At 45.6% G+C, this 26376-nt stretch overlaps 1 protein-coding gene across 5 annotated transcripts; it reads left to right on the top strand.

The window, feature by feature from the left end:
* Positions 1-1515: 1515 nt before the first annotated feature.
* Positions 1516-26187, top strand: GSS (glutathione synthetase). Of its 5 annotated transcripts, XR_011248003.1 has the most exons (14): positions 1694-1863; positions 4657-4791; positions 9848-9993; positions 13003-13078; positions 13386-13525; positions 14215-14331; positions 17841-17921; positions 18023-18100; positions 19634-19700; positions 22368-22562; positions 23035-23116; positions 23203-23385; positions 24555-24744; positions 25618-26187. XR_011248003.1 is itself a non-coding variant. In XM_069546936.1 (13 exons), exons 2-13 carry the CDS (start codon positions 4663-4665, stop codon positions 25739-25741), a joined length of 1425 nt encoding a protein of 474 aa, XP_069403037.1. In that variant the 5' UTR covers positions 1516-1628; positions 4657-4662; the 3' UTR covers positions 25742-26187. The 5 variants fall into 5 exon arrangements, 4 of the variants coding, with proteins under 4 accessions (XP_069403037.1, XP_069403039.1, XP_069403038.1 ...); XM_069546936.1 differs by lacking the exons at positions 1694-1863; positions 23203-23385 and adding an exon at positions 1516-1628; XM_069546938.1 differs by lacking the exons at positions 1694-1863; positions 23203-23385 and adding an exon at positions 1537-1600.
* The last annotated feature ends 189 nt before the right edge of the window (positions 26188-26376 follow it).

Below are 26376 nucleotides of genomic sequence, written 5' to 3'. Positions count from 1 at the left end.
CCTGCACTGAGAACGCTGGGTCACGGTTTTTTATTTTTAATTTCATGCTGCACTAGAAATAGATTCCTTTGTTCCTTGTTAACACAGGATTTTTCCTGGCACCTGGGTTTTATTATAGTAATTGCTGCTTCAGTCTCTCTCTCAGGTACAAAAGCATGCAAAACAGTGGAATCACTGTTGTGACAACAAGCAGACCACCTCTCCCTTCCTTCCCACCAACAAAACTAGAAAGCTGTGTGTCCTGTAGATAGAGCATGTTTAAGGAGTGGGAACCATCCTGTCCTCTGGATTGGGCCACTGATTTATCATCAGTCATAGTTCTCTCTTCTAAATATCTCTTTCATCTGTCCCCGTCTCTCCATCTTCTCAGGCCTGCCTCATTATCTCATACTTTAGCTCCCTCTGAGCTCTCTCTCTGGCCTTGGTCTCTGCGCTTATAAACCATCAGCCATGCTGTCACCAGTATCTTATACACCACATCTCTTTCTTGCTTAATATCTTTACATAACTCATTGCACAAATGCTAAACTTCTTAACCTAGTATCCAAGGCTTCCTCCAAGAATGAGCTCCTAAGAGGCTGCTCCAATCCCCCAGTGTCTACACCAGACTCCTCCTTGTCTCCAAAACAAAACTAGCCACATTCATTATTCGGCTTTTTTGTTTCTGCTCCGGCTGTTTGGTACACTGTCCCCATTCCTGCCTCTCACCTCCACCCCTACTTCCTTCACTGCTTACATATTCCTACCCATCCTTCAAGACCCTGGAAGGCTTCCCTACTTCCCCAGAAAAAAAGTTTACCTATCTACCTTTAATAATCAGATGTATAATGAGGGGCTCTGTCTTTCTCATGGTTAATTCCCCAGAGCCTAGACGGATAAATTCAGTTTAATTAAAAGTAATATCAGGTGCTTCAGACTGAGAAGAACCTATTACAACCCAGAAGGAAGGAACAGGGGCACTGCCAAGGGGTGAGGAAGGATAGGGATCAAAAATCTGCATTAAAAAAAAAACAAAACTGCAGAAGATTCTGGTGTAAGTGATATTGGACATTTTGTGAAGCACTGGATCACCCTCAAAGTTCCTAACTTTAAAACTGCAGGAAAAATGAGAAACTACTTTGCTTCTGCCATTAAGGCTTTTCCTGAAGCTGCCCCATGGCTGGAGAAATCGGGTGTTGTTTTCTGGGACCCAGTTAAGTAGAAAACAGAAGCCTGGGTTCCAACACTCGCTCAGCCTTCAGCGTGCTATGGGGACCCTGCGCGGGTCTCTGTCTCTCTCTGGCCTCTATGACCACTCCTACCCCCATCAACTGTGTGTCCCCTCTGTAGTGACTGTCCCATTTTGGCCACCGGGTTCCCCCATCTTGCATCGGACATCGCCAGCTCTGACACCCTACGTGCTCTGCACTCCCCTCCTTCCCAAGGTCCCATCCCCCTGGGTCCAGGCACGGACTGTCCCCTCCCAGACGCCGTCCAGCTCCGCAAGTACAAGCCTCCTTCCCCGCCCTGCTCTTTAAGCCCCGCCGGGTCGGTCTGCGCAAGCGCGTGGTATCTCGAGGCCCCGCCCCCTGAAGCTCGGGTTAAGGCGTCGGAGACCAGAGTAAGGAACGCGGCTGGACGACGGAAGAGTAGGTTGGGGCATAGCAACGGCGGCCCGCAAGGGTCATGTTTCTTCGGGAGGAAGGACACGAGGGAGGGGTCTGGTCAGCAATCGGAACCCCGGTGGCCGGGAGATGTTGCCGCTCACACCCATGGCAGGGACCTGGAAACTGGTGTCCAGTGAGGGGGTGGGGCTGGTGCTTCTTGATTTCAGATTCCCCAGATCTGACTCCAGATCGGGCTGGTGTCGGGGACTCGATGCCGGTGAGACTAGAGCCGGAGTTGTTGGGGGTTTTTGTTTTTGTTTTCTTTAAACACAACAGAAGGGGAAACGATTAGAACCAAACTTTGCCCCCACTGAGAGCAAGCGGGCCCAGGAGGTAGGGCAAGCCTGGGCAAGAGACCGTGTTGTTGGCCCCGGCTTCCCGCAAGCATTGACCTGGCCCTTGGCTTAAAGTCCGACCGGGTTTTCTTGCGGGCGCGTTAAAGCTTTTGGTGATCGGGCTCCAGCTTGTCATTCATTCACCATTCATTCATTTAACATTCATCGAATTGAGTAGTAGGCGCTGGAGCTAGAGAAGTGATCAAGACCCCTATTCCTTACGGAACAGGGAAAACTAATGAGCTGTAGAAGGAAGCCCCGGGCGGGGAATAGGGACAGCTTCTGAAACTTAAGTCGTGAACGCTGGTCGGGAGGGGTGAGGATTGTCCCAAAGAAACAAATGCCAAGGCCTGGAAGCAGGGAGAGAAGCTGGTGTGTCCTGAAGATACATCAATCACTCTGAACCTGTTCAGTGCTTAGGGGAGAGATGGCGGTATTCGGAATTAGGCTGCCAACAGTGGAGGTGGAGAGAAATCAAGGAGTTCAGAGTACAATATACTTAGAATCCACAGGATTTGGGCAGAAAGGGTGTAGGCAAGAAGTATATACAAGGCTTGGGTGCCTGGGGAAGGACTACCCACTCCATTACTCTGGCCTGAGAATTCCATGAACTGTATAGTCCATGGGGTCGCAAAGAGCCCAATGCAACTGAGCGGCTTTCACTTTGGGTGCCTGGGTGGGGTTCATCAAGAGCAGGAGCAGATTTATGGGCAGACAATACATTCTATTCTGGTTCTATGGAGACTGTCAGTAAGCAGTTGGATATTCTCCTATGAAGGTCAGGAAAAGCACTACAGTGAAGTTACAGATTTGATGTCATCAGCAAAACAAAGCCACAAGAAGGGTTGAGACTGTAGAATGAGAAAGGGCCCGATCAGTATTTTTCATAGTAATTATTTTTGTCTTATCTTTCTTTGCATCCTCAGTCCGGGTCCTGGCATTAAATGCCAGTCAGCGTTTACCAGCTAAATAAAAGGCCAACAGCAGGCAAAGATGTTGGAATCTCAGAGCTGTGAAGAGATGGGGGCTACTGGAGGGTTCCATTGCTCTAAATTCACAGGTGCTAGTCTTGGCTTTGCCACAAGGCTGCTGCGTTACCTCTGACAAGTATTCTCACTGTAAAATGGGTACAGCCAGAAAAGAAGCTCCCACATATAAAACTCCAAACACTGCTAAGGCACTGCACACAGATTTTATTTTTCATTTAATGGACACAGTGTCCTTATTTATAAAAGAAGTAATTATCATGGCTTCAAACCCATCTGACTGACCCCAGAGTTTCATTCTCTACTAGGACTGCCCTTATCTGTGTCTCACCTGGGAGGACCCTTTTGAAATCACATGCTCATTCTTTCAATACATTGTGCTGAGGCCCACAGACTTTCATGATTTGTTTAGCACCAGTTCTGTCATGGGGAGTGGGGGATGGAGCCGAATATGATGGAGATTATTCTCCAGCTCTCTTCCTGTGACCACTGAGCTGAGCAGCCGTGTTCTGTCCACAATTTTTCTTTCAGATCTTCTTAAACCCCTGGGGCCTGCTGCATAGTCAGTGAGTGTCAAAGTGTGAGTTGGTTCACCCGGTGTGTCTCTGGCAGCCAGTGGGACTCCTATTACACTGGGAACTTGGGTTTCAGTTATTCCTATCCTGCTAATATGACTTCTCAGAAATGTTTTCTCTCTGTGTTTGGTTCTGCGATGATAGATGTCCATACAAGGAATGCCTTCATTTCCTTCTAGTGATTTTGCCTCTGGTTAGTATGAGGGAGGGGTTCACTTTATTTGCATATAAGAGTATTCCGCAGAGGGCTCCTTTTCTCCACTCTTGCATAATTTATTTGAAACCTGCCTACATGGGTTGTTGGAGCTAGAAAGGGAATTAACAGTATGTTGCAGTGGTTCCCATTCCAGGAATATTTATTTGAAAAAGAGAGCTTCAGCTCTTCCCTCCGCTCAGACCTCTTGAATCAGAATCTCTAGCAGGGCCTAGGATCTGTATTCTTTTCCAAAGAATACTCTGCAGAGTATTCAGCCGGTTTGGAAACCATGGTCTAGTTCAGACCCTTATTTCACAGGCAGAGAACCTGCAGTTCTGGGAAGAGAAAGAACTTGTCCCAGTCATATATGACATTAGCGCCTCTCTCTCCAATGAAAGTAGGGCTTCCCTTGTGGCTCAGTTGGTAAAGCATCTGCCTACAATGTGGGAGACCTGGGTTCGATCCCTGGGTCAGGAAGATCCTCTGGCGAAGGAAATGGCAACCCACTCCAGTACTCTTGCCTGGAAAATCCCATGGATGGAGGAGCCTGGTAGGCTACAGTCCATGGGGTCGCAAAGAGTCAGACACGACTGAGTGACTTCACTCACTCACTCCAATGAAAAGCATTGGGCTGGGAGTTCAGAGACCTGGGTTCAAGTCCAGGTTTTGCTAGTCATTATCTTGAGCAAGTCACTTCATCTCTCTGAGCCTCCGCTTCCTTACTGGGAGAATAATGCCGTCATTGTATTAGGACTCAAAAGAGAGACTGTCAATGGAAAGGCTTTGTCAGACTTTCCATTTTGCGCTCATGGAAGTCGTTAAGAGCTGCCAGCCAGTGTTCTCTTCCCTGTACCACACTGCCAGTTGCTGGGCCCCAGGCCATCTGTCACTAAGCCCTCCTCTCTCCTTCTCTTGCAGGTTGGGATGGCCACCGGCTGGGGGAGCCTCTTGCAGGATGAACAGCAGCTGGAGGAGCTAGCAAGGCAGGCTGTGGACCGGGCCCTGGCTGAGGGTGTGTTGCTGAGGACCTCACAGGCACCCAGCTCCTCGCATGTAAGCCTCTGACCCCTCTTCTCAGCATTGACCACACAGCTTAGATCCTACAAGGCCCCTGCTAGGCTAGAGGCAGTTCCTTTGGACTTAAAGCCCACATCTCTTTTGCTTTATTTTTTTTTCCAGTAGCTTAAATTTATCTCTATAAGAGATAAATTTATCTTGTCTTAATTTGTCTTAATTTTATCTCTTAAATTTATCTCTATCTCTATAAAATTTATCTCTAAAGTTACCTCTGTAATATTAAAAAGCATCATGCTTTAAGTTGAGTAATCAACTTTAAGTCTAAAGAGCTTAAACTGTGACTTAGGCAAGTTACTTAGCCTCTCTCAGCTACAGTTTCTTCAAATATAAAAAAGAGATAATAATGGGGCCTACCTTATGGAGTTGGTAAGAGAATTAGAAGATAATTCACATGAAGCACCTTGTCCAGTAAACTTATTTTTTAAGCTCCCCTAATCATATTACCATCCCTGTAATTGGTTTGTGGTATATCCTTCCAGGTTTTTCTCTGGCAGGTTTTCTCTTATACATACATAAGTATATAAAGAGGGGCTTTCCAGGTGGCACTAGTGGTAAAGAACCCGCCTGCCAATCCTGGAGACACAGAAGATGCAGGTTCGATCCCTGGATTGGGAAGATTCCCCTGGAGGAGAGCCTGGCAACCCCCTCTAGTATTCTTGCCTGGAGAATCCCGTGGACAGTCAATAGTGTCACAAAGAGTTGGACACAACTAAGGAGACTTAGCATGCACATATAAAAATAAATGCAGTTGACCATTGAACAACACAAAGATTAGAGTGTCTGCCCTCGGCACAGTTGAAGATCTGCGGGTAACTTACAGTCGGCCCACCATATACATGGTTCCTCTGTATCAGAGGTTCAGCATCCACAGATTCAACCAACCTTAGATCATGTAGTACTGTAATATTTACTGTGGAAAAAAATTATGTATCAGTGAACTTGTGCAATTCAAACCCGTTGTTGTTCACGGGTCAACTATATATAGTTTTTAAGAAACAAGCTGAATCCAGTATATTATTCTATGAGGTATATGTTTGTTTTTCATTTAACAATCTGATTTAGAACTCTTTCCAACTCCCTTCATTCATAGTATTCCAAGTGTGAATGGATCACAGTTTAACTTTATGGATGGCTATTTTGGTGATTTCTCATGTTTTATGATTACATAAAGGCCTACAGGGAACAGTCACACACATGCCTGTTTGGGCACCTGTATGAATGTTTCTCTAGGGTTGATACATAAAAGTAGAACTGCTTATTCTAAACCAGATCTCAAAACAAACAAAAAAAATCTCATCCCTTTAAAAAGAATTTGTTTTGTGACCAGGTAAGACATTTTCATGGTTTGAAACTCAGAAGGTGCACGAGTTTACAGTTCAGTCCTCCCTTCCACATTCCCTAACCACCCAGTTCTCCTGCTCTAAAGGCAACCCGTGTTTCAGCATTCTTGTTTATTCTTTGTAACCTTACTCTTAACAAGAAAATATGTATATATTCCTTTTTCCCATTTTTTTACACAAAGAAGTGTGTTAGACAAGCTCTTCTGTGACTTAACACTTACCTTATAATTATTCCCCTTAGTGGCTAAAAAGCTGCCACCATCTTTTTTTTTTTTACCAAGCCGCATCTCTTTTGTCTCTCTGTGCCCAGAACCTAGTTAAGGGCCTGGTGGAGGGTCCAAACTTAATAACTGGTTTGAGGCCCAAGTGAATGAGAAAGACTCTCACCTAAGGCAGACTGATACTGTAAAAGTTCTGCCTCTGGCTTTAGGATTATAATTCTCTTTGAATTGGTGTTTTAATTCCCATCCGATATATAGCCAGAAGTAGAATTGCTTGATCATACAGTAGTTCCATTTTCAGCTTTTTATACTGGCTGAAACAATTTACATTCCCACCAAGTGTTTGAGGGTTCATTTTTCTCCACAACTTCTCCAAAATTTGTTATTTTAGTCTTTTTGATGATAGCCATTCTGACAGGTGTGAAGTGATATCTCACTGTAGTTGTGATTTGCATTTCTCTCATTAGTGATCTTGAGCATCTTTTCATGTACTTGTTAGCCATCTGTATGTCTTCTTTGGAGAAATGTCTATTCAGGTCTTCTGCCCATTTTTTGATTGGTTGTTTTGTTTTTGATATTTAGCTATATGAGCTGTTTGTAAATTTTAGATATTAACCCCTTGTCAGTCATATCATTTACAAATATTTTCTCCCTTTGTGTAGCCTGTCTTTTCATTTTGTCTTATGTCAAAAGTGTTTTACCTATGTTCCCTTCTAGGAGTTTTTTTGTCTTTTTTAAAAATAATTTTTTAAATTTATGGCTGGGCTGGGTCTTCACTGGTACACAATGGTTTTCTGTAGTTTCAGAGAGTGGGGGCGACTCTTTGTTGCAGGCCCTAGAGCACACAGATTTCAGTCGTTGTGGCACACAGGCTTAGTTGCTCAGCAGCATGTGGAATCTTCCTGGACCAGGGATCAAACCCATGTCCTCTGCGTTGGCAGGCAGATTCTTACCCACTGCAACACCTGGGAAGTCTTCATCTAGGAATTTTATGGTTTCAGGGTTATATTTAGGTCTTTAAACCATTTTGAGTTTATTTTTGAAGATGGTCTGAGGGAATGGTCTAATCTCATTGTTTTTCATATAGCTATCCAGTTTTCCCAGTACCATTTATTGCAGACACCATCTTTACTCACTGTGTATTCCTACTTCCTTTGCTGTAGATTAACTGATCATAGGTGCATGGGTTTATTCCTGGGCTCTCTATTTCTGTTCCATTGATCAATATGTCTGTTTGTCTGCCAGTACCACACTGTTTTGATTACTCTAGCTTTGTAGTATAGTCTGAAGTCTGAGAGAATTATAGCTCTAACTTTGTTCTTTTATTTTCAGGGTTGCTTTGCAATTCAGGGTCTTTTATGGTTCCATATAAATTTTAGGATTATTAGTTCTAGTTCTGTGAAAAATATCATGGTTGTTCTGATAGGAATTAGTTGCTTTGGATAGTATGGCCATTTTAACAATATTAATTCTTCCAATCTAAGAGGCTAGGATATCTTTCCATTTCTTTGAATCATCTTCTATTTCCTTCACTAGTGTTTCTAGAATGTATACTCTTGGATGTTTATTGAAGCATCTATTTGTAATGGAGGGGAAGAGAAGGAAACCACCTGATGTTCATACTAGAAGGCTGCTGCTAAGCTGCTAAGACACTTCAGTTGTGTCCGAATCTGTGAGACCCCATAGATGGCAGCCCACCAGGCTCTGCCATCCCTGGGATTCCCCAGGCAAGAACACTGGAGTGGGTTGCCATTTCCTTCTCCAATGCAGGAAAGTGAAAGTGAAGTTGCTCAGTCGTGTCTGACATTTCACGACCCCATGGACTGCAGCCTACCAGGCTCCTCTGTGCATGGGATTCTCCAGGCAAGAGTACTGGAGTGGGGTGCCATTGCCTTCTCCATACTAGAAGGCTAGATTCACTAAATTATGGTATATACAAAAATTGAATACTATACAGCCACTGAAAATAATGAAAGTATTCTATTTGAATGTATTTGGAAATGTCTCTGAAATATTTATAAAGCAAAGGACACAACAATGTACATATTATATGCTTTTGCGTGTGTTAAAAAAAGAGAAAATATGTATGTATACATACACATTAGTCTAGAAGGGTATGTGAGACACTAGTATATAATTTTTCATGGGGTGGCAAAGAATCAGACATGACTGAGCATGCATGCATGATCATGAATACATGAGCGTATCATGGGGAGGAGAACTGGGTCACTGGGGACAGGGTGAGAATGAGACATGCTTTTCACTATGTCTTTTGAATTTATATTATGTATTTGTATTATCTATTCAAAATAATAATATTTTTAAAATAAATTTATAAATGGCAACTCCAAACACCATTAACTTATACTACCATAATGACAAACATACTAACTCAGAGGTTAGACTCAGTGATGCTTCATAATATAATATAAGCACAAAGTCATAATATAAGTCACAAAGTCATCTTCTCTTTCCCAAGTTCTTTTTTTTTTTTTTAATTTTGTATTTATTGGTTGTGCCAGGTCTTAGTTGTGGCATACAAACTCTTACTTGCAGCATGTGGGATCTAGTTCCCTGACCAGGAATTGAAGCCATGGCCTCCTGCATTTGGAGCATGGAGTCTTAGCCACTGGACCACCAGGGAAGTCCCTCTTTCCCAAGTTCTAGATCATTTGTTGTTGGAAATCTCGGAATGTATTATCCCCTTCTAAAAATAGTATCCTAGGTGGTATTTGGGTTTCCTGACTCTGCCAAAGTCCAGAGAACTCAGAATGCAGCTGAATGAATTCTAGATCTGGCAACCTGGGTCACCATCTCCAACACTGGGGGGAAACCAGCCCTGGCTTCTCCTCTGCGGGCCAGAGTCCACTTCTGCTACAGCGGTGCCTGCGGGACTCTCTCTCTCCCTCAACCAGAAGGCAAGGGCACTGGCTTGGATGTGAACCCGCCAGGAGAAGTGTGTGTGTGTGTGTGTGTGTGTGTGTGTGTGTGTGTGTGTGGTGGCTGTTTAGAAACCATCATGGTTCAAATCCCAGTTTCACTTAATAGCCTTGTATCATTTTGGTCATGTTACTTAACCTCTCTGAGACTTAGTTCCCTTATCTGTTTAGTAGGTATAAATAATAATAGTATCTTTCTCAAAAGGTTAAATGATGAATCCATGTAAAGTATTTAAAACAGTACTAAGCATACAGTCAATGTGCAATGATTTTTTGGCTAATTTGTCTAGACTTTGTAATTTTTAATCTTTTTACATTTTAAAAAAAATCAGAAGTGATTGGTCTGAAACAGTCTAGAAGTTCTCTTAATACCCACTCCTCATCCTGTTCTCCCTCCCTTCCCAGAGGTAACCAGTATTCTGCAGTTTGTGTGTTTTCAGTAATATGGGGACACTTTCCATGGGATTATGTTTGCAGGAAGACAACATACTCACAGGCATTCTACCCATGCCCACTCTCTCTCCTTGATCAGGTGGTGAGCTATGCTCCGTTCACACTCTTCCCTTCACCAGTCCCGAGTGCCCTGCTGGAGCAGGCCTATGCTGTGCAGGCGGACTTCAACCTCCTGGTGGATGCGGTCAGCCAAAATGCTGTCTTTCTGGAGCAGACTCTCTCCAGGTACGGAGGAGGGTGTGGGGGGGCAGGAGATGCTAGAGCTGAGGGGCTGGAAGACTGGGACTCATGAGGTATTACCCGAGCAAGTGACTTTGTGGTGGGGGACAGATATTCCCCAAGAGAAAGAAAAATTAATAGAAGTCAGGAGAGCTGGCTTCTAACCCTGGCTCTACCACTTGCTTATATGGCCTCAAACAAGTCCCTTTCTTTCTCTGGGCCTCAATTTCTTCATCTGTAAAACGGGAAAGTGAAGTGAAATTTTCTTAGCCATTTCCGACTCTTCGTGACCCCATGGACCATGGAATTCTCTAGGCCAGAATACTGGAGTGGATAGCCTATCCCTTCTCCAGCAGATCTTCCCAACCCAGGAATTGAACCGGGGTCTCCTGTGCTGCAGGCAGATTCTTTACCAACTGAGCTATAAGGGAGGTTGGCCTAAATCTAAGATCCATTCCAACGCTGACATTCTGTGATTCTCTGACCTGCGGCCAGCCCCCTGCTTTGAAGACTTAAATTTCCATTTGGAATTAGAGAAGGTCAGGGCTCCCCAGGTGGCGCTAGTGGTAGAGATCCTGCCTGCCAATGCAGGTAGCCATAACAGACTCCGGTTCTATCCCTGGGTTGGGAAGATCCCCTGGAGGAGGGCACGGCTACCCAGTCCAGTATTCTTGCCTGGAGAATCCCATGCACAGAGGAGCCTGGCGGGCTGCAGTCCATAGGGTCACAGAGTCAGATGTAACTTAGCACGCATGCATGCAGCCTAGTTTTAGAGAAAATAGAGGGCAGAAGGGGTTATTGGATTTAAAGTCAGATTTTTTACTCATCTTAAGTAGTGGCTCTTTCTTGTCACCTCAGGTCTCTCATTCTGGATGAGATGGGGTGCATACTAGGCCACGCCCAGTTCATGAGGATACATGGCCCCTGAAATGGCTCATTCCACCCACCCCTCTTTGTCTCTTCTCTCTTAACTTCTTTTTCCCCTTGAGGCCCTGGGGCAATGGATATTTATTTTAGAATGAAATTATAATTAAATATTTGTGTGTGTGTAGATAGAGAATACACATATATATACACACATAAATATAATTACATGTCTGATTAATTTATCAAAAATTTATTTTGTTAAACACTAAATCTTTTAAAAATGTGCAATTTGGTGTGACAGTGAATAGGAGAAGTGTTCATAATGCTAAGAAGTTTGGAAACCATTAAAGTGAAGTGAAATGAAAGTCACTCAGTCGTGTCCAACTCCTTGCAACCCCATGGAATAGTCCATGGAATTCTCCAGGCCAGAATACTGGAGTAGGTAGCCTTTCCCTTCTCCCCCTGGATCCCAACCCAGGGATCGAACCGGGGTCTCCTGCATTGCAAGCAGATTCTTTAGCAGCTGAGCTTTACCAAGGAAGGCTCTGGAAACCATTGACTTGGAGCTAAAAATCCACTGAATCATGAGTATACAAACTTCTCCAATACATTTTCCTTGGGTCTTTCTTGGGATAGGCCCAGATTTTGTACCTGTGACTCTGGATTGTGGAGAAATATGAGCAGCCTGATTTTTTACCTTTATCCCAAAGCTGCAGTTACATGTGAGACTTTCCCTGTAGCCCAACTCTGCAACCCCTGCCTTTGTTACTACCTTCTCCTCCAAAATACACACAACCCTAGCTTATAAGGGAGAAAAGGCCAGGATCACAGCTGGAATAGCAGCCTAGGCCCTGGGGTTGAAGGGGAGCATCTCTTCAAAAAAGGGTAAACGTGTCTCAATTTTGCTAGAGGCAGAAGCCCAGCTGGTGTCTCTCCTCCTTACCAGGGGCTGGGAGACCCCCTGAGAGAGCTGATGGGAAGCGGAGGAACTTCAGGGCAGGCCTGAGCCTCATAGGCTCAGTGGGGACCCTGTAGCAACGTAAGCCTGAGAGTCAGGCTTGAGCAGATATGCAGAGATTCATGCCTGAATCTCGAGAGGCAACAAGGTACTTACCTGTGGGTGTTTCTTCCTAAGGCTCCAGAAAACCATACTGATGGGTTCCATCTCGTGGCCCATGTCACAGCAGCACACTTGTCCATGAGCATGAGTCAACACAGACATGTCAAACAGGAGAGACGACGCTCACCATCACACAAATAAAATGGAGCGTTATAACTGTAGGCAGCACTATGCAGGAAAGGCCCATAGTGCTCTGGGAGTGCATACCAGAGTATCTGACTCAGATATGGAAGGCTTCCGATGAGGACTCATTGAAGAAAAAAATGAGGATGTTTAGCTAGAGTCAGAAAAATCTTTTGAGGCACCAGGCATAACTGCTGTCTTCTAATCTGAGGCTGACAAGCAAGAGGCGGATAGGACTTGTCCTGGGAGATATCAGAATATAGGGGAAGCTATAGAGAGTTAATGTTAGGTCACCTAGAAAGCTTACCAACTACATAATGGTCATGGCGTATGCTAGTTTTGAATTCTTGGGGCCACACCCTATGTTCAGTTCTATACATGTAAAATCTCATTTACTCTTCACTATAACTCTGTTAAGCTTCCCAGGTGGGCCAGTGGTAAAGAATCCACCTGCCAATGCAGGAGATGTGAGTTCGATCCCTGGGGTGGAAGATTCCCTAGAGAAGGAAATGGCAACCCACTCCAGTATTCTTACCTGGAGAATGCCATGGACAGAGGACCCTGGGGGGCTACAGTCCATGGGGTCATAAAAGTCAGATATGACTTAGTGACTAAACAGCAACAGCGCCATGTTATAAATTTATATTTCTTTTCCTTTTCCAGATGACCAAACTGAAACATAGAGGTGAAGCGACTCTGAGGTTTCCTAGTAGTGAGTGGGAAAACTGGAATTTGAACCCAGGTCATCTGGCTCTAGAGCTGGGTTCTAAACTACTGTTCTCTATGGGGTTGGTGTGGGTATTCAAGTTTGGGCCAGTAGACCTAGAGAGGATTCAGGAAATAGTGGAAATCCGTGGCCTTTAATGTCCCATGTAGCCCACAGAATACCCTGCTTCCTCTTCCAGCACCATCAAAAGGGATAGCTTTACTGCTCGTCTCTTTGACATCCACAAGCAAGTCCTAAAAGAAGGCATTGCCCAGGTAACCATTCTCCATTCACCCCGATCTGAGATGAGACCTGCCCTTTCCATTTCTCTCTCTCTCTTTTTACCAGAAAAATTTGGCCTAGTCACTGAGCTCATGGGAATCTGCCTCGCATTGGTCCCCATGGAGTTTATACATTAGTGGCCAATCCTGGGATGACCAGAGGAATGATTCCACTGGGTGTGGGAGCGTCAGCTGGCCCCTCTAATCTCTGCATACAATTCACAGTACCTTTTGGCTCTGTGGCTAGGCCCTCGGGGTCAGTCCCTGGGCAAATGTCCTAAGCCTTCAGTTTTTCCCCTAGACTGTGTTCCTGGGCTTGAATCGCTCAGACTACATGTTCCAGTGCAATCCAGATGGCACCACAGCCCTGAAACAGATTGAGATCAACACCATCTCTGCCAGCTTTGGGGGCCTAGCCTCCCGGACCCCAGCTGTGCATCGGTGAGTCCCTTGGGCAGTCCTGGGCACACAGGTGAGGTGTCAGCCTGATGAGCCTACAATCACAGGTGGGATCTCCAATGCTGACTGTGCCCTCCTGGGCCTTGGGTCCTGTGTTTCCACTTCATAACACAGTTTCCACTTGTAATTAGGTCTTGGTATGTCAGAGAGAGAAGGGACTTTGTGATTCATCTCATCCTGCCCCCTCTTCGTGTAAGTCACTGTTCCAGGCAGAAGGAACAGTATCTGTGAGGGTCCTGAAGTAAGAAAGACCTGAAAGGAGGTCAGAGTCTAAGGCAGAGAGGGAACAGGGGCTTCCCTTTTGAAGGCTGGACCCTAGTAGCATCCACATCTAGTCAGTAGTAATGCTCTAGGATTCTGTGATTCCACACAGTCTGTAGCAGGATTCCAGACGACATGTGGGGCTCAGGGAAAGGGGCTTCAGTTTACTGGGAGGCTGGTGTGGAGTGGAAACACAGGGTCTCAGGGCTCCTCTGGTGTGTACACCAGTCACCAGGCTTAGGGCAGCCCAGCACATTCCAGCCTGAGGTGGATCCTCCGAGGGCATCACGGTAGGATGTTTCTTAGTGCTCAGCTGATTCTCAAAGTAATCTTCCAGTAAGTGTCTATGAGTCACAAGCTGAAGAGTCTTCAAGGTCCATCCAATTGCTAAGACATCTCTCTTTCAACAGACATGTTCTCAGTGTCCTGGGTAAGACCAAAGAAGCTGCCAAGATCCTCTCCAATAATCCCAGCAAGGGACTGGCCATGGGGATTGCCAAAGCCTGGGAGCTCTACGGCTCAGCCAAGTAAGGGAAAGAAGTGGCAACAGAATCTTACTTTAGATTCAGCATTCGTGGATACAGTAACTTCTTTGCCTGACATCATTAGGAAATGAGGGAATTCTTCTTGAAATAGAAGCTTACACCTTGGCGTGTCAAAATTATTTTACTGGGAGTTTTGGTCTTCTTAAGTAAGAGGTGATATAATTTAGTCTTTGATGATACTTTAATCTTTTCTTGTTGGCTCCAGGTCATTCATTATAACTGTCACTAATTGCATCTTGATGTAATGCAAAGCTGCTGCTTAGAGCGAGAGGTGTGAGAGGCTGTTTGCCTGCGCTAATAACCCAGCTATTAGGCTTTAAGCTCTTATTCATTATCTTCATGGTTTTTCTGTCTGTCTCCCCAGTAAGAGCTCTTACTTCTTACTGCTGTCATTGGGCTTGAATTTAGAATCCTCCACTCCCATTCTTATACCTCCTTTTTGATTTGTTATAGTTTGGGAAAGAAATTGATCTGTTATGTTTGAGGGCCCCTTTAATGAGTAAATGCATAAACTTTGATTTAGGGATTTTATAGTGTCTGTTTTAACTGTTCAGAGGCATTTTTTGCTTCCTTCTTTTTCTCACCTGTGTTCCAGATGTGTAAAGATGCTAGGTAAGTGACTTCTGGATGAATGTGCAGCCACTGTACTAACAATTACTGCAATGTTAACATAGCATTATCAGTTAACCCTTAATGAGCACCCACTAGTACCACACTCTGTGCGAAGTAAGCATTTCATATACAGGATCTCAGTGAATCCTCAAACACTCTGAGGTAGATACTATTCATCTCCTCCACTTTAAAGATGAGGAAACTGAGGTTTAGAGACGTGAAGTGAATTGTTCAAGGTCAAGTGGTGAAGTTGGCGGTAGAGCCATGAGTCCATCTCCCTCTAGAACCTGCATTCTTCATCACTTTATTGCCTTCAAGAGAGCCTCCCTGGGCTTGTTGAGCTTCACTGAGACTCAAGAAACCTCAGACTCGGAGCATTTGGAAGTCATCAGACAAATGTTTTGTCAAGTGGAAGTCTTGGCTAGGTTATATTTTAAGAATGAAGCCAAGAGATGGGTCAGCTAGGAAACAGCTGATAAACAAATGCTGTGGGGGATTTCTCTATCCACGCTGTGAATAATGTGGAGAGAAGAGACTTGTGTACTCAGAATTAGGCACTGGTAATTAGGAGGTGTGGGGTCCCTGAGCTAAGAGTGGATACCCTCATTTTGAGAGTCAAATAGGTACTTCTGCTGATCCAAATATGACCTTTGCTAAAGTCTGTTCTTTTCCTTGAACATCAGTTTCCTCACTTGTAAAGTGGAGGTAATAATAATAATACCTAAAAGGATCGTACTGAGAATTAAATGAAACCATAGATTTGAAAAATGCTTTAAAAACACTCATTGAGGGTCATTATGTATTACTTTCAACAATAACAATAGTAATAATAACTACCATTTAAAGAGTTCTAGTTTTATTATACAGAAGAGCAAACTGAGGGCTCAGAGAGGTTGCAATGACTTACCCAAAGTCACACAGCTAGTAAGTTTAGAATTCATATTTATCTGCCTCGAAACCTGTGATCTCTCTGTTACACTGTTCTTCTTTTAAGAGGAATGGTCCCATAGGATAGACTGAAAAACTGAGGTGCAAGCATTTGTAGAGCAGATGAATTTTTGTCAATTATCTCATACTTTTTAAAAAGAATTTTAAAAAATTAAGCCTGGAAAATGAATTGTGATTTCAATTTAGAAATTTATTTGAACACTTTCAAAATACAACGTCTGTGGTTAGAATGAGTAGGGATAAGAAGAGATGATTCTTAATATAAAGGTTGGCAACTATGACCTGTTTATCTCTCTTACTTATAAATGGGGAAATCAGGGTCCAAGGGAAGAAACTGACTTATCCAAGGGTGTACCTTAGGTCCCTGGCAGGACTGGGAGTCAGGGTGCCCACTCCCAGTCAGCAAGCTCCTGCCACTTCACCTTCCTTAGCTGAACACTCGCCCAGTCCTGCTCCCAGCAGACTATCAGAACTAAAGGCAGGAAGAGGTAGAATCTGAGTTTTCCGAGTCTGAGTCCAATTGTTTGGCAGGGGGCAGGCTGACTTCATTAACCAGAGCATGCAGTTCCACTTTAACCTACAGCTTCCCTCCTCCGCCTCTTCTTGGAGGTGGGCCAGCCTGGGCCAACTGCCACATTCCCACCCATGAGCAGAGCAGATCAGGCTACAAAGTTAAGAGCAAGGTCATTGGCCCTCAGGACTCTCCAGGCAAGATGGCTTCTGAAAGTACTTAGCTTGTCTCCAGACACCCAACTCAAAGCCAAGACTCAGCTTAATATCAGCTCTGAAGTCAAGAGATTTCAGGCCAACTAGGAGAGGGGTCATAGCAGGAACTGTGTTTTAGCTAAGTGGAGAAGAGTTAGGCAAAGTGTAGCCCAAGAGGTTTAGCTGAGGAAGAGAGAAGCAGAGACAGACAGACAAGAGGCCAAGTACAGTAGGTCAGAAATCCACATTTAGAATCCTAAGCGAAGTCTGCCCACTCTTCAAGAGTCTTAGCAAGAAGCCTTGGGCACAGAGCAGTATAGCTACAGCAAAAATGGAGTTTGGTACTGCTAAGCATTGGCTCTAAGAGAGTCTGGCTGGGAACTGGACCTGTCTTTGATAACTGAAAATAGCTTGATTGGTAATCAAACAGACGATTCTTTGGCAGTAGCATTTCCCTGAGTCCTTGAGCTCTTGTTCTTTTAAGAAACATGTGGATAAGCAGAAAGGAAGAGGCCAGGTAAGCCCCAGTGATCCTGTTAATACTGTGGGACCAAACATGGCCCCATGTGCGACACAGAAATGTTGGGAGGCCCCAGGAAATAAGGCCTTATTCATAATTTGCTCTTCAGAGTTTCTATAGGATTCTGCTGAGCTATTTTAGTGTTTTATTCAAGAACCACACATTGTTTTATTATATGTTTCACAATCTAGTAATAGGGTCTTGTTTTATTATATGTTTCACAATCTAATAATAGGGTCATTAAGCGCCAAACCCCATTATTCTCTTACAAAATAGTCTTCTGAAGTTCCATGGACAGAGGAGCCTGGTGGGCTATAGCCCATGGGGTCACAAAAGAGTCAGACATGACTTAGCTACTAAACAACAACTCTTAACCTCTTTACTCTTCCAGAAGATTTTTGAATCATTATGTTAAATTCTAAGAAAAAGTCCTCTTGGGTTTTTGGGATGTTTTTAAATCTAAATTTTAATTTACACAGAAAATTGACATTACTACATCTGCCTACTGGCGAAGGAGCAAAGAGATCTCCATTTTTTCATGTTTTCTACTTTCAGGAAATAATGTGTTGTGTAGCCTCAGGTATCTGTGCCTGAGGCAGTCCTGAGATGAGAGAATGTCTTCTCTTTCAGGGAAGCTGCGTTCTCATTCTCAGTGCTGAAGGGGGTGGGATGGGGTCACCTGGGGCCACAAGTGTTCTTTTCCCAGTGCTCAGGTGCTACTGATTGCTCAAGAGAAGGAAAGGAACATATTTGACCAGCGTGCCATAGAGAATGAGCTACTGGCCAGGTAAGTAAAGGAGGGGAGACCTGCATGTGTGGCCCCTGGGTTGCGGAGAGCCAGTCAGAGCAGAGAAGGCAGTCTCTCTAACCCTTGCCCTTCTTTCTCAGGAATATCCATGTAATCCGACGAAGGTTCGAAGATGTCTCTGAAAAAGGGTCTCTAGACCAAGACCGAAGACTATTTATGTAAGTGTCCAAGGAGCATTCCCAAGGATCCAGTAGAGGGCTGATTTGGGAAACTCATCCTGCCGCCCTCTTCCCCTAAATGACCATTTCTTCTGGGAGATGTGATGGCTTGCTTCCTTCTCTCTGAATTTTAGGGTGAACACTGAAAATATCCCACCATCCCAGGCAGTTTTGGAGAAGCCTAGTTCTGCTTCTGGAGGGTTGTATCAGAACTATCGACATTCTGGATAACCTTGTTTTTCATATGCCTCTGGGCTTCTCAAAGTTTTCTTGCCCTTCTTGATTAGTCACTTTGGACTTGGGCAATTGGGTTGGGCGGTCAAGGAGGAAGAGGAGTAGCCAGCTCATTCTTTGATTGGTTCTGGGAGTTGCTTCTCTGAGGTCATAGGCAAGACTTCAAGGGGGCTGGATTTGTGCTCCAAGCCAGGCTCCATGCTTCCCGTTATGGGCCACCATCAGGTGACTTGACTTTATATTTTTAATTTTTTAAAGATTGACATTTATTTTATTGTTAGCTGAGCTGGGTCTTTTGTTTCTGCTCGCAGGCTTTCTCTAACTGCAGCAAGTGGGGGCTGCTATTCATTGCTGCGCTCAGGCTTCTCACTGCAATGGGTTCTCTTACGGTGGAGCATGGGCTCTATGGTGTGTGTGTAAGATCTTCCTGGACCAGGGATTGAAACCCTGTTCCCTGCATCGGCAGGCAGATTCTTAACCACTAGACCACAAGAGAAGTCCACCAGGTGACTTTAGTATTAATATTACATATTTAGACCTGGAAATTTGTGATTCTTAAAATTAAGAACCTCTTGGCATTTCATAATACCACTATTTTCTTTTCTTTTTTTTTTTTTTTTTTGACCATGCCATGCAGCTGGAATGATTTTAGTTCCCTGACCAGAGATCGAATCCCAGGCCCTTGTCAGTGAGAACACCAAGTCCTAGCCACAGGGCTGCCAGGGAATTCACACTTAACTGTTTTCAAAATGTGCTTTTATCTTAACAAAACAAAGTCATTAATTTACTTTCCAGATATATCAAACAATATCAAATAAAGAAAAGGGGAAGAAGTTCCAAAATACAGTCTGTGGCTTAAACTAGATTCATATTTTGCATCTGCCTACCCTCACCCCACTACCATTTAAAAAAACATCAGCCTGGTTTCAGCTACTTTAAGCGGTGTAAATACAAGTGTGTTTTGCTAGCAATATGATTCTGCCGCTGAATAATTTTGAGCCCACTTTTTCAGAGTTTACCTAATTTGATTCTGGTCACCTTCTTTTTTTTTCCCTGCAGCCTTCCTAGAATGACTCTAGATCTGGAACTATTGGAGAACATTTCCCCTTCCAGTTTTTAGTGGAAGCACTGATGGTGTGGGTGTCTACTTCATGCTTCCAGTGAATCCCTGTTCAGGCCACCCCCATGGGCTGACTTTCAAAGAAGTCAAAGGCGTTTTGATGCAGCCTGAAGCAGACTGAATCATCGAACACATCAGTTTTCGTTTAACACAGCAGCTTTCTCTATCCTGTCTTCTAGGGACGGCCAGGAGGTTGCTGTGGTTTACTTCCGGGATGGCTACATGCCAGGCCATTACAGCTTACAGGTTGGTGCTTTCCATTAGCCCACTTTCTGCCTCCTGGGACCCACCATTGTTCCTCAGAGATTCCACACATGGATCGTAACAACCTGGGTTTTTCCTTGGGCCCTGGCTTCAGTTCTTCCTCCCGGAACTTCCTCTCCTCCCACAAGCTTTTTGCTACCTCTCACTCCCTAAATACACACACCGTCTGCCAGAATCTAAATCCTGGCAAATCCACAGTGCTTCAGCCATTCACCTTAGTTTCTAGGGTTATGCTGGTAAATATGTAACCATAATCTCTCTGGGGAGGCACGCCCTTATTTATAGCATTTGCTGATTTCTGTTGTAACTACTCCCATCATGACCAATTTCAAAGCTACCCAACTTAAAATCTCTGAACAGAATTGGGAAGAGATGGGCACAATCAGCTCTCACTAGCCAATGCAAACCAGTTTCACTGCACCAGTGACCAGTTCCTTCTTGCCAGATCTTTTTTCTCTTTTATCTGCATCCAAAAGTTTTTATCTGCTGTCCATTCATACTAAGGACACTAATGATATTTCTTAGCTTACTATCTTACCATGTAGTTTCAAAATTGCATTCCACATCTACTGGTTCATTTAATCCTTACACTGCAGGAGGTGTATAATTATCCCCATTATATAGATGGAGAAACTAAGATTTGTAGGAGCTTATCTAAGGTCCCCACAGGGAGCTCCCAGGCCTTCTGACTCTCAGTCCAGTGTCATTCTTAGCATATCATTCTCTTCCTCCTGCCCCTGATCCACAGCATGGAGAAGCTAATAGGAAGCCCTTCTTTCAGTTGGGAGAAGGTAAAGGAGAAAATAAGTTAGAAAATACCATGAGCAGTAGTCTGGGGATCCTGAGCGTTTGACTCCACGTTTGGGTGACCATGGGCAGGATGCTGTGTCTTTCTGGGCTCAGTTTCTGAGGGGACTATACTAGAAAACTGAGGGAGGTCCTTCCAGATCTATAGTTCTTTGAGTGTAAGATCCTCTCTGAGGCCCAGCCTATACAGGGAGCAGCTCCACAGAGGTGGCAGCTCTATAGAAGGCCCTTTCCTCTAGGAAGTGGTTAGTGGTAGGAGCTTGCTGACTAGAGAAGAGAGAAACTATCTATTGGGAAAAATGGATCCAGGTTCTAGGATAAGGGGCTTGAGGGAAAGGGCCAAAGAAAACTTTATTTAGAGTTAATAGGAAGGAAATTAATGCACAAGGAGAACATTTTTAGGGAACTGAGAAGCTCAGACTGGGTTTAGACATGGAGACAAATCCTCTAGGCTTAGTGACTTGCTAGGAGACGGTGAGCAAGCCCCCATGCTCATCTCTGAGTTTTGCTTTCCCTCCTTTCCACAATGGGGTGCTTTCCTGGCTTTATCTCCAACATGCAGGGTACCTTTAGCTCTACCCGGAACAGTAGCTCAGTTGTTAGGTGTCTGCGGTTATTGATGAAGACCAGGCAGAGGTGCTGCAGGTGAACATCAGAGGAAGGACATCACGTGTCGGGGTGAGAACGGCATGGGGTGGTGGTGTTGCTCCTTTGGCTTTGGCCCTGATCCTGCTGTGGGCAGTTTGTTGTGGTCTGGAGTCAAGGACAGACTGTCCCTCTGGTGCCCTAGAAGAGAGGCTAGAGTGGGGGAGTGGGGCATGGTCCTCTGACGTTTCCCTGCCTCTCATACCCTGAACTCCTGACCCACCAGACTGTTCGTCCTGCGATTATTCACCTGCAGACCTTTGCTCATATTACTTCGTTAACCTGAGTACCTCATCCCTGTTGAGTCTCACCTGTCACTCTCCCTGTTCTGTCAGATTTCCCCTCATTAAACAACAACATATTTACTGAGCACCTGCAAAGCTTTAGGCATTGTGTTAAACACTGGGGATACAACAGGAAATGAGAGCCAGACAAGAGTCCAGTTCTTGTGGAGCTCACAGTGTGCTCAGGGGGATGGTCATCAGAAAGTAAACAAAAGTAGAAAAAGTTGTTGTAAAAAAAAAAAGAAAAAGTTGTTGTTGTTGTTGTTGTTGTTGTTTTTTCCTGGCTGGGGGAAACAATAGAGAATTATGGAGAAATGACATTAAATAGGGTGCTTTGAGAAGGTGACTTTGAGCCAAGACTTAAGGATGAAAAGGATCCAACCATCCATTAGAAAAGCCCAAATGACAAGAATCCCAGGCGGAGGGAAATGCAGCAAATGCAGGCCCTGAGGTAGACATGACATTTGTGTCTGAGAACTGGTAGACCTGTGTGGCTGGAAGGTGGGAATGGGGTGAAGGGATGGCCTGGAATGAAGTTGAGAAGGAGACAAGAAGTATATCCTTACAGGATCCCCTTACAGGAGAAGAACAGCAGTTTGTATTTTATTTGATGTACAATAGGAATCTGAGCTCATAAACAAGTGTCTCCTTCCCCTTTCAAACCTCCTCATCCACTGTTCACCCTTTTACCTTTTGTCATTTCCCCTTTTAGTTACAGTCGTGTCATCGTGCTAGGCTGTGAGCTCCCCAAGGGTAAGAATCCTGCATGTTAGGAGGAGGCCACACCTGCCTCACAAGTGTGTTACAAGGGCCCTGGGAGGTGATGCATGTGAGGATACCTGGCACCTGATGGGTGCTCATTAAAGGTCAGCAAAGTCAAAGTAGAATTCCATTTGGTTTCTTCACTCCACAGAACTGGGAAGCACGCCTGCTCCTGGAGAGGTCATGTGCTGTCAAGTGCCCGGACATTGCCACCCAGCTGGCCGGGACCAAGAAGGTGCAGCAGGAGCTGAGCAGAGCGGGCATGCTGGAGTCCTTGCTCCCCGGGCAGCCCGAGGCTGTGGCCCGCCTCCGCGCCACTTTTGCTGGCCTCTACTCACTAGACCTGGTGCGCGGACAGCCCACTTCTCCCAGCTCAGTCTTCCTCAGTATTGGGGACCCAGAGCCCAATGTGTTGGGGAGGCTGGAGCTGGCACTGGGCTGGACTTGAGTTAGTGATGCTCTGAGGTCCCCTGGAACCCTGGAAAGTGAGGCTGGAATCCATTGTAAGCTCCCTCAGCAAAGATGGCAATGGGGATGCTAACCAGGGAATGGGGCTGAGGTAGACAGCAAGAACTGAGGAGTATCTGTACCTGCGTTTCAGGCCTTGGGCTACTCCTGAACAGTTGCCAGAGAAAGCTGGTACTCCCTGCTACAGGGGGTCCACTGGGGTTGTCTTGTCCAAATAGTAGCATCCAGCCTACTTTATGGCCCTTTCTCTTCCTGCTCTTCCTCTAATGCTGCTCTGCACAACCAGCAGGACCTTGGCTCTGTGCTCTTCGGCCTAAGATGCTAGTGACTACTCTCTTGCCTCCTACCAGGGTGAAGAAGGGGACCAGGCTATCACCAAGGCCATTGCTGCCCCTAGCTGCTTCGTGCTAAAGCCTCAGAGAGAGGGTGGAGGTAGGTGGTGCCCCCTTCGCAGGGCTGCTCAGTGAAGGGGGTTGCAGGAGGTAACCAGTGCTGACCTGCACTTGCTGTGGGCACAGTTCCAGGCTCCAGGGGACACGAGAGGAACTGACCCAGGTGCCCACCTTGGACAGTGTCACGGGAGACCCTGTGATCACGTGCTGTGGAGCACAAGAGAATGTGTGAGGCAAACGTGATGACCTCTACACTACAGAAACACCCAAGCACCATGGAATGTGATTAACCAGCACTGGAGGGTGTGGGCAAGTATAGTCTGAGCTGCCTGTGGGAGTGCAGGAGGGGGCATATCAGGAGGCTGGATACCTTCCTGCCTGGTTTGAACTCTTTGAGGGCAGGGATCATATCTGCCTCATGGATCCAGAGATGGATTTTTTTTTTTTTTTATCTTGGCCTTAATGGTTGGGTAGGCATTTCACAGGTAGAAAAGGGGGAAGAGCATTCCATACAGAAGGAGCAACCTCAGGCATAGGCTTCCACTGGTCCATGGAAGTGTGGTACGTTTGGAGGTTAATAAGTTAACTGCTGAGGCTGGAGCACAGCGTGGGAGGTAGGAGAGGGAATGATTTGGTTTGGAAAAGATGGCTTGGGACCTGATTATAAAGGATGTTGAATATACATAGGAAATTGGGCTTTATCCTATGGGTGGTGGGAAGCCATTAGCAAGTTTAAAGGAGGGAGGGACACATGGTGGATCCATGTTTCAGCCATGGGAGAGTACACGGGGAGACATTGGTGGTGGAGGGACCGTAGAGGAGGCTGGTATAGTTGTCCAGAAGAGCAATGCAGAAGGCTGGGCCAGAGCTTGTGATAGTGTGGAGTACAGACTGAAGAGACACGTCTGAGTCAGTGACAGGTAATGGACAGGGAGGTCGGTGACTCGGGAATGCCTTTCACTTGACTGGGTGCAGGACGGCCCAGGAGGAGCAGACCCAGGCAGAAGTAATGAGTTCTGTTCAGACATGCTGAGTTGGATTTGGTAGCCTCTGGGATATCTGTGATGTTTAGAGCATGGAGCTTTAGCTAAAGATTTGGGAGTTAACAAGTTATAGGCTATAGATGAAGCCTTGGAAGAGATCTCCCTGAAAAAGAGTGCGTACATGGAGGAGAGAACAAGGGTAGAGGAATGATTCCTTGGAAACCCCAACATTTAAGAGGGGCAGGAGCCAGTCAGGGAGGCTGAGAAGGAACAGTCATAGCAGGGCAGGATGGTATGGTGGGAGGTGTGTCCACTTTTGTAAGAGCCCTCCTGTTAAGGTGACATTTTCCTCCTTGGAGAACAAGCCTGCCCTGGGTTCACTGAACTGCTGTCAGGAACTGACCCTCTTGACCTGCCCACATGGCCCTAGAAGTGGGAGTACAGGGTAGAGAAGGTGGGCAGAGGGTCCAGGGTGACTGCTTAGTGAAATTGCAGGTAACAACCTATACGGGGAGGAGATGGTACAAGCCTTGGAGCGGCTGAGGGACAGTGAAGAGAGAGCCTCCTACATCCTCATGGAGAAGATTGAACCCGAACCTTTTAGGAATTGTCTACTACGACCCGGCAGCCCTGCCCGAGTGATCCAATGCATTTCAGAGCTGGGCATCTTCGGGGTCTATGTCAGGTGAGCCAAGCAACATGTGTCCTTATGTAGTAAATGAGGCCAAGGACCTAAGATCTGCCTACCTCACAAGGCTATCAAATGAAGTCCAGATAACAAGTGCTTTGCAACTGTAAAGGAAATTCCAAGTGATATCAAGATGGCTAACAATATAACCCTGCACTAGGAGACCCCAGGGAAGAAAAGTTTAGGCCCAGTCCCAGGGCACCTGGGATGCTGGGGAAAGGTGGGATGGGCCAGCTAGAGGATAAACAGTGGCTTTGAAAAGCTGAGTAGCCCCTGGGCTTGGACTTGAGTACTAATGAATCAGGAAGAAGACAACTGGGGAATTTGTAAGGAACAGTTCCTGGTCCCTCATTACCACTTCCTGCTACTCACTCCAAGATCAAAGCAAGGAAGGAATACCAGATCCTACCATGCTCCTCACAAGAGCCTGCCCTCTCTATAATCTTCCCCTCCAACCATTCCACTTAGAGCATCTCCGCCTGCCAATTCCTCCCCACCCCCTACCGCCATCTTGAGAGAGAGGTAGAGAAGGAAATTTAGAGCTATAGAAGATGAAATGTGAGCCTGGCATCATGCTAAATGCTTTTCTGATTTTCTTTAAACCTTGTCACCATCTTAAAAAGTGAGAGGTATTATCTCTGTTTTAAATTGAGGAAATTGGGATTTAGAAAGGCTGAGTAACTTGTTTCAAAGGCGGAGCTAATAATATCCACACTAGGATGCAAACCCAAATCTGATTCAGAAATCCAAGCGCTTTCTCAGGTGTAGTCAGTCACCCATGTACTGCTCAGCCGGGACCAAGGAAGGTCTTGGGTTTGAGGGCTGAGTCCAGGTGATGGAGTTGTGTGTCTCCTGCCCCCATTTCTCTAGGGAGGGAAAGACACTTGTGATGAACAAGCACGTGGGACATCTGCTTCGAACCAAAGCCATTGAGCACGCAGATGGCGGTGTGGCGGCTGGAGTGGCGGTCCTGGACAACCCGTACCCTGTGTGAGGGCACAGCCGGGCCTGCCCGACTGCACTGCAAAGACCTTCCATCCTTTGTCCGGTCATTCCTCGCCTGCCCTCCTGAGGGGCTGCTCTCCCCTTACCTTGTGAAGGCTGGTCTCTTCTAGAGATTTCCAGGGTCTTCGTGGAAGGGCAGATGCTGAGTACCTTCCCCCCTCTCCCCAACCCCCCAACCCCAGCTTTCCCTTCTGAGAACCAGAAAAGCTGTGTTTCCCTTAGGTGCAATCTAGAGGCCCCTAAATCCTCAGGGTGTGGATACAGCTTAGAGGAAGCTGATTTGAGGTCAGGGTCCATAACCTTGCCACCTTCCTGTTAGCCCCTTGTCAGCCTTTCCAGCAGGTTCTGGACCTAGGCTGGGACTGAGGGGTAGGAGGAAAAGGGTAGGGGCACAGCCTTTCCTCACCTCTGCCTTAAATAAAACTACTTGGCTGATTCTGTGATTCCTTTGTTTGTACATTTAGGGGAGGGAGAAGCTATAATCCTAGTCAGCCCACTTCAGATAGATTGGAGCAGGGGAAGGAACTTGGCTATAACCAGTCTCCCTAGCTCCAGATCCTATAGATAGGACCCTGAAATTTCAGTCCTTCAGTCGAAATTTCAGTCCTTAGTCACTCACTAATG

The sequence above is a fragment of the Ovis canadensis genome, chromosome 13 (genome assembly GCF_042477335.2).
Source record: "Ovis canadensis isolate MfBH-ARS-UI-01 breed Bighorn chromosome 13, ARS-UI_OviCan_v2, whole genome shotgun sequence".
Classification (NCBI taxonomy): Eukaryota; Metazoa; Chordata; class Mammalia; order Artiodactyla; family Bovidae; genus Ovis; species Ovis canadensis.
Note: the sequence above shows the minus strand (reverse complement) of the source record. Positions and strands in the feature narration are given on the sequence as shown.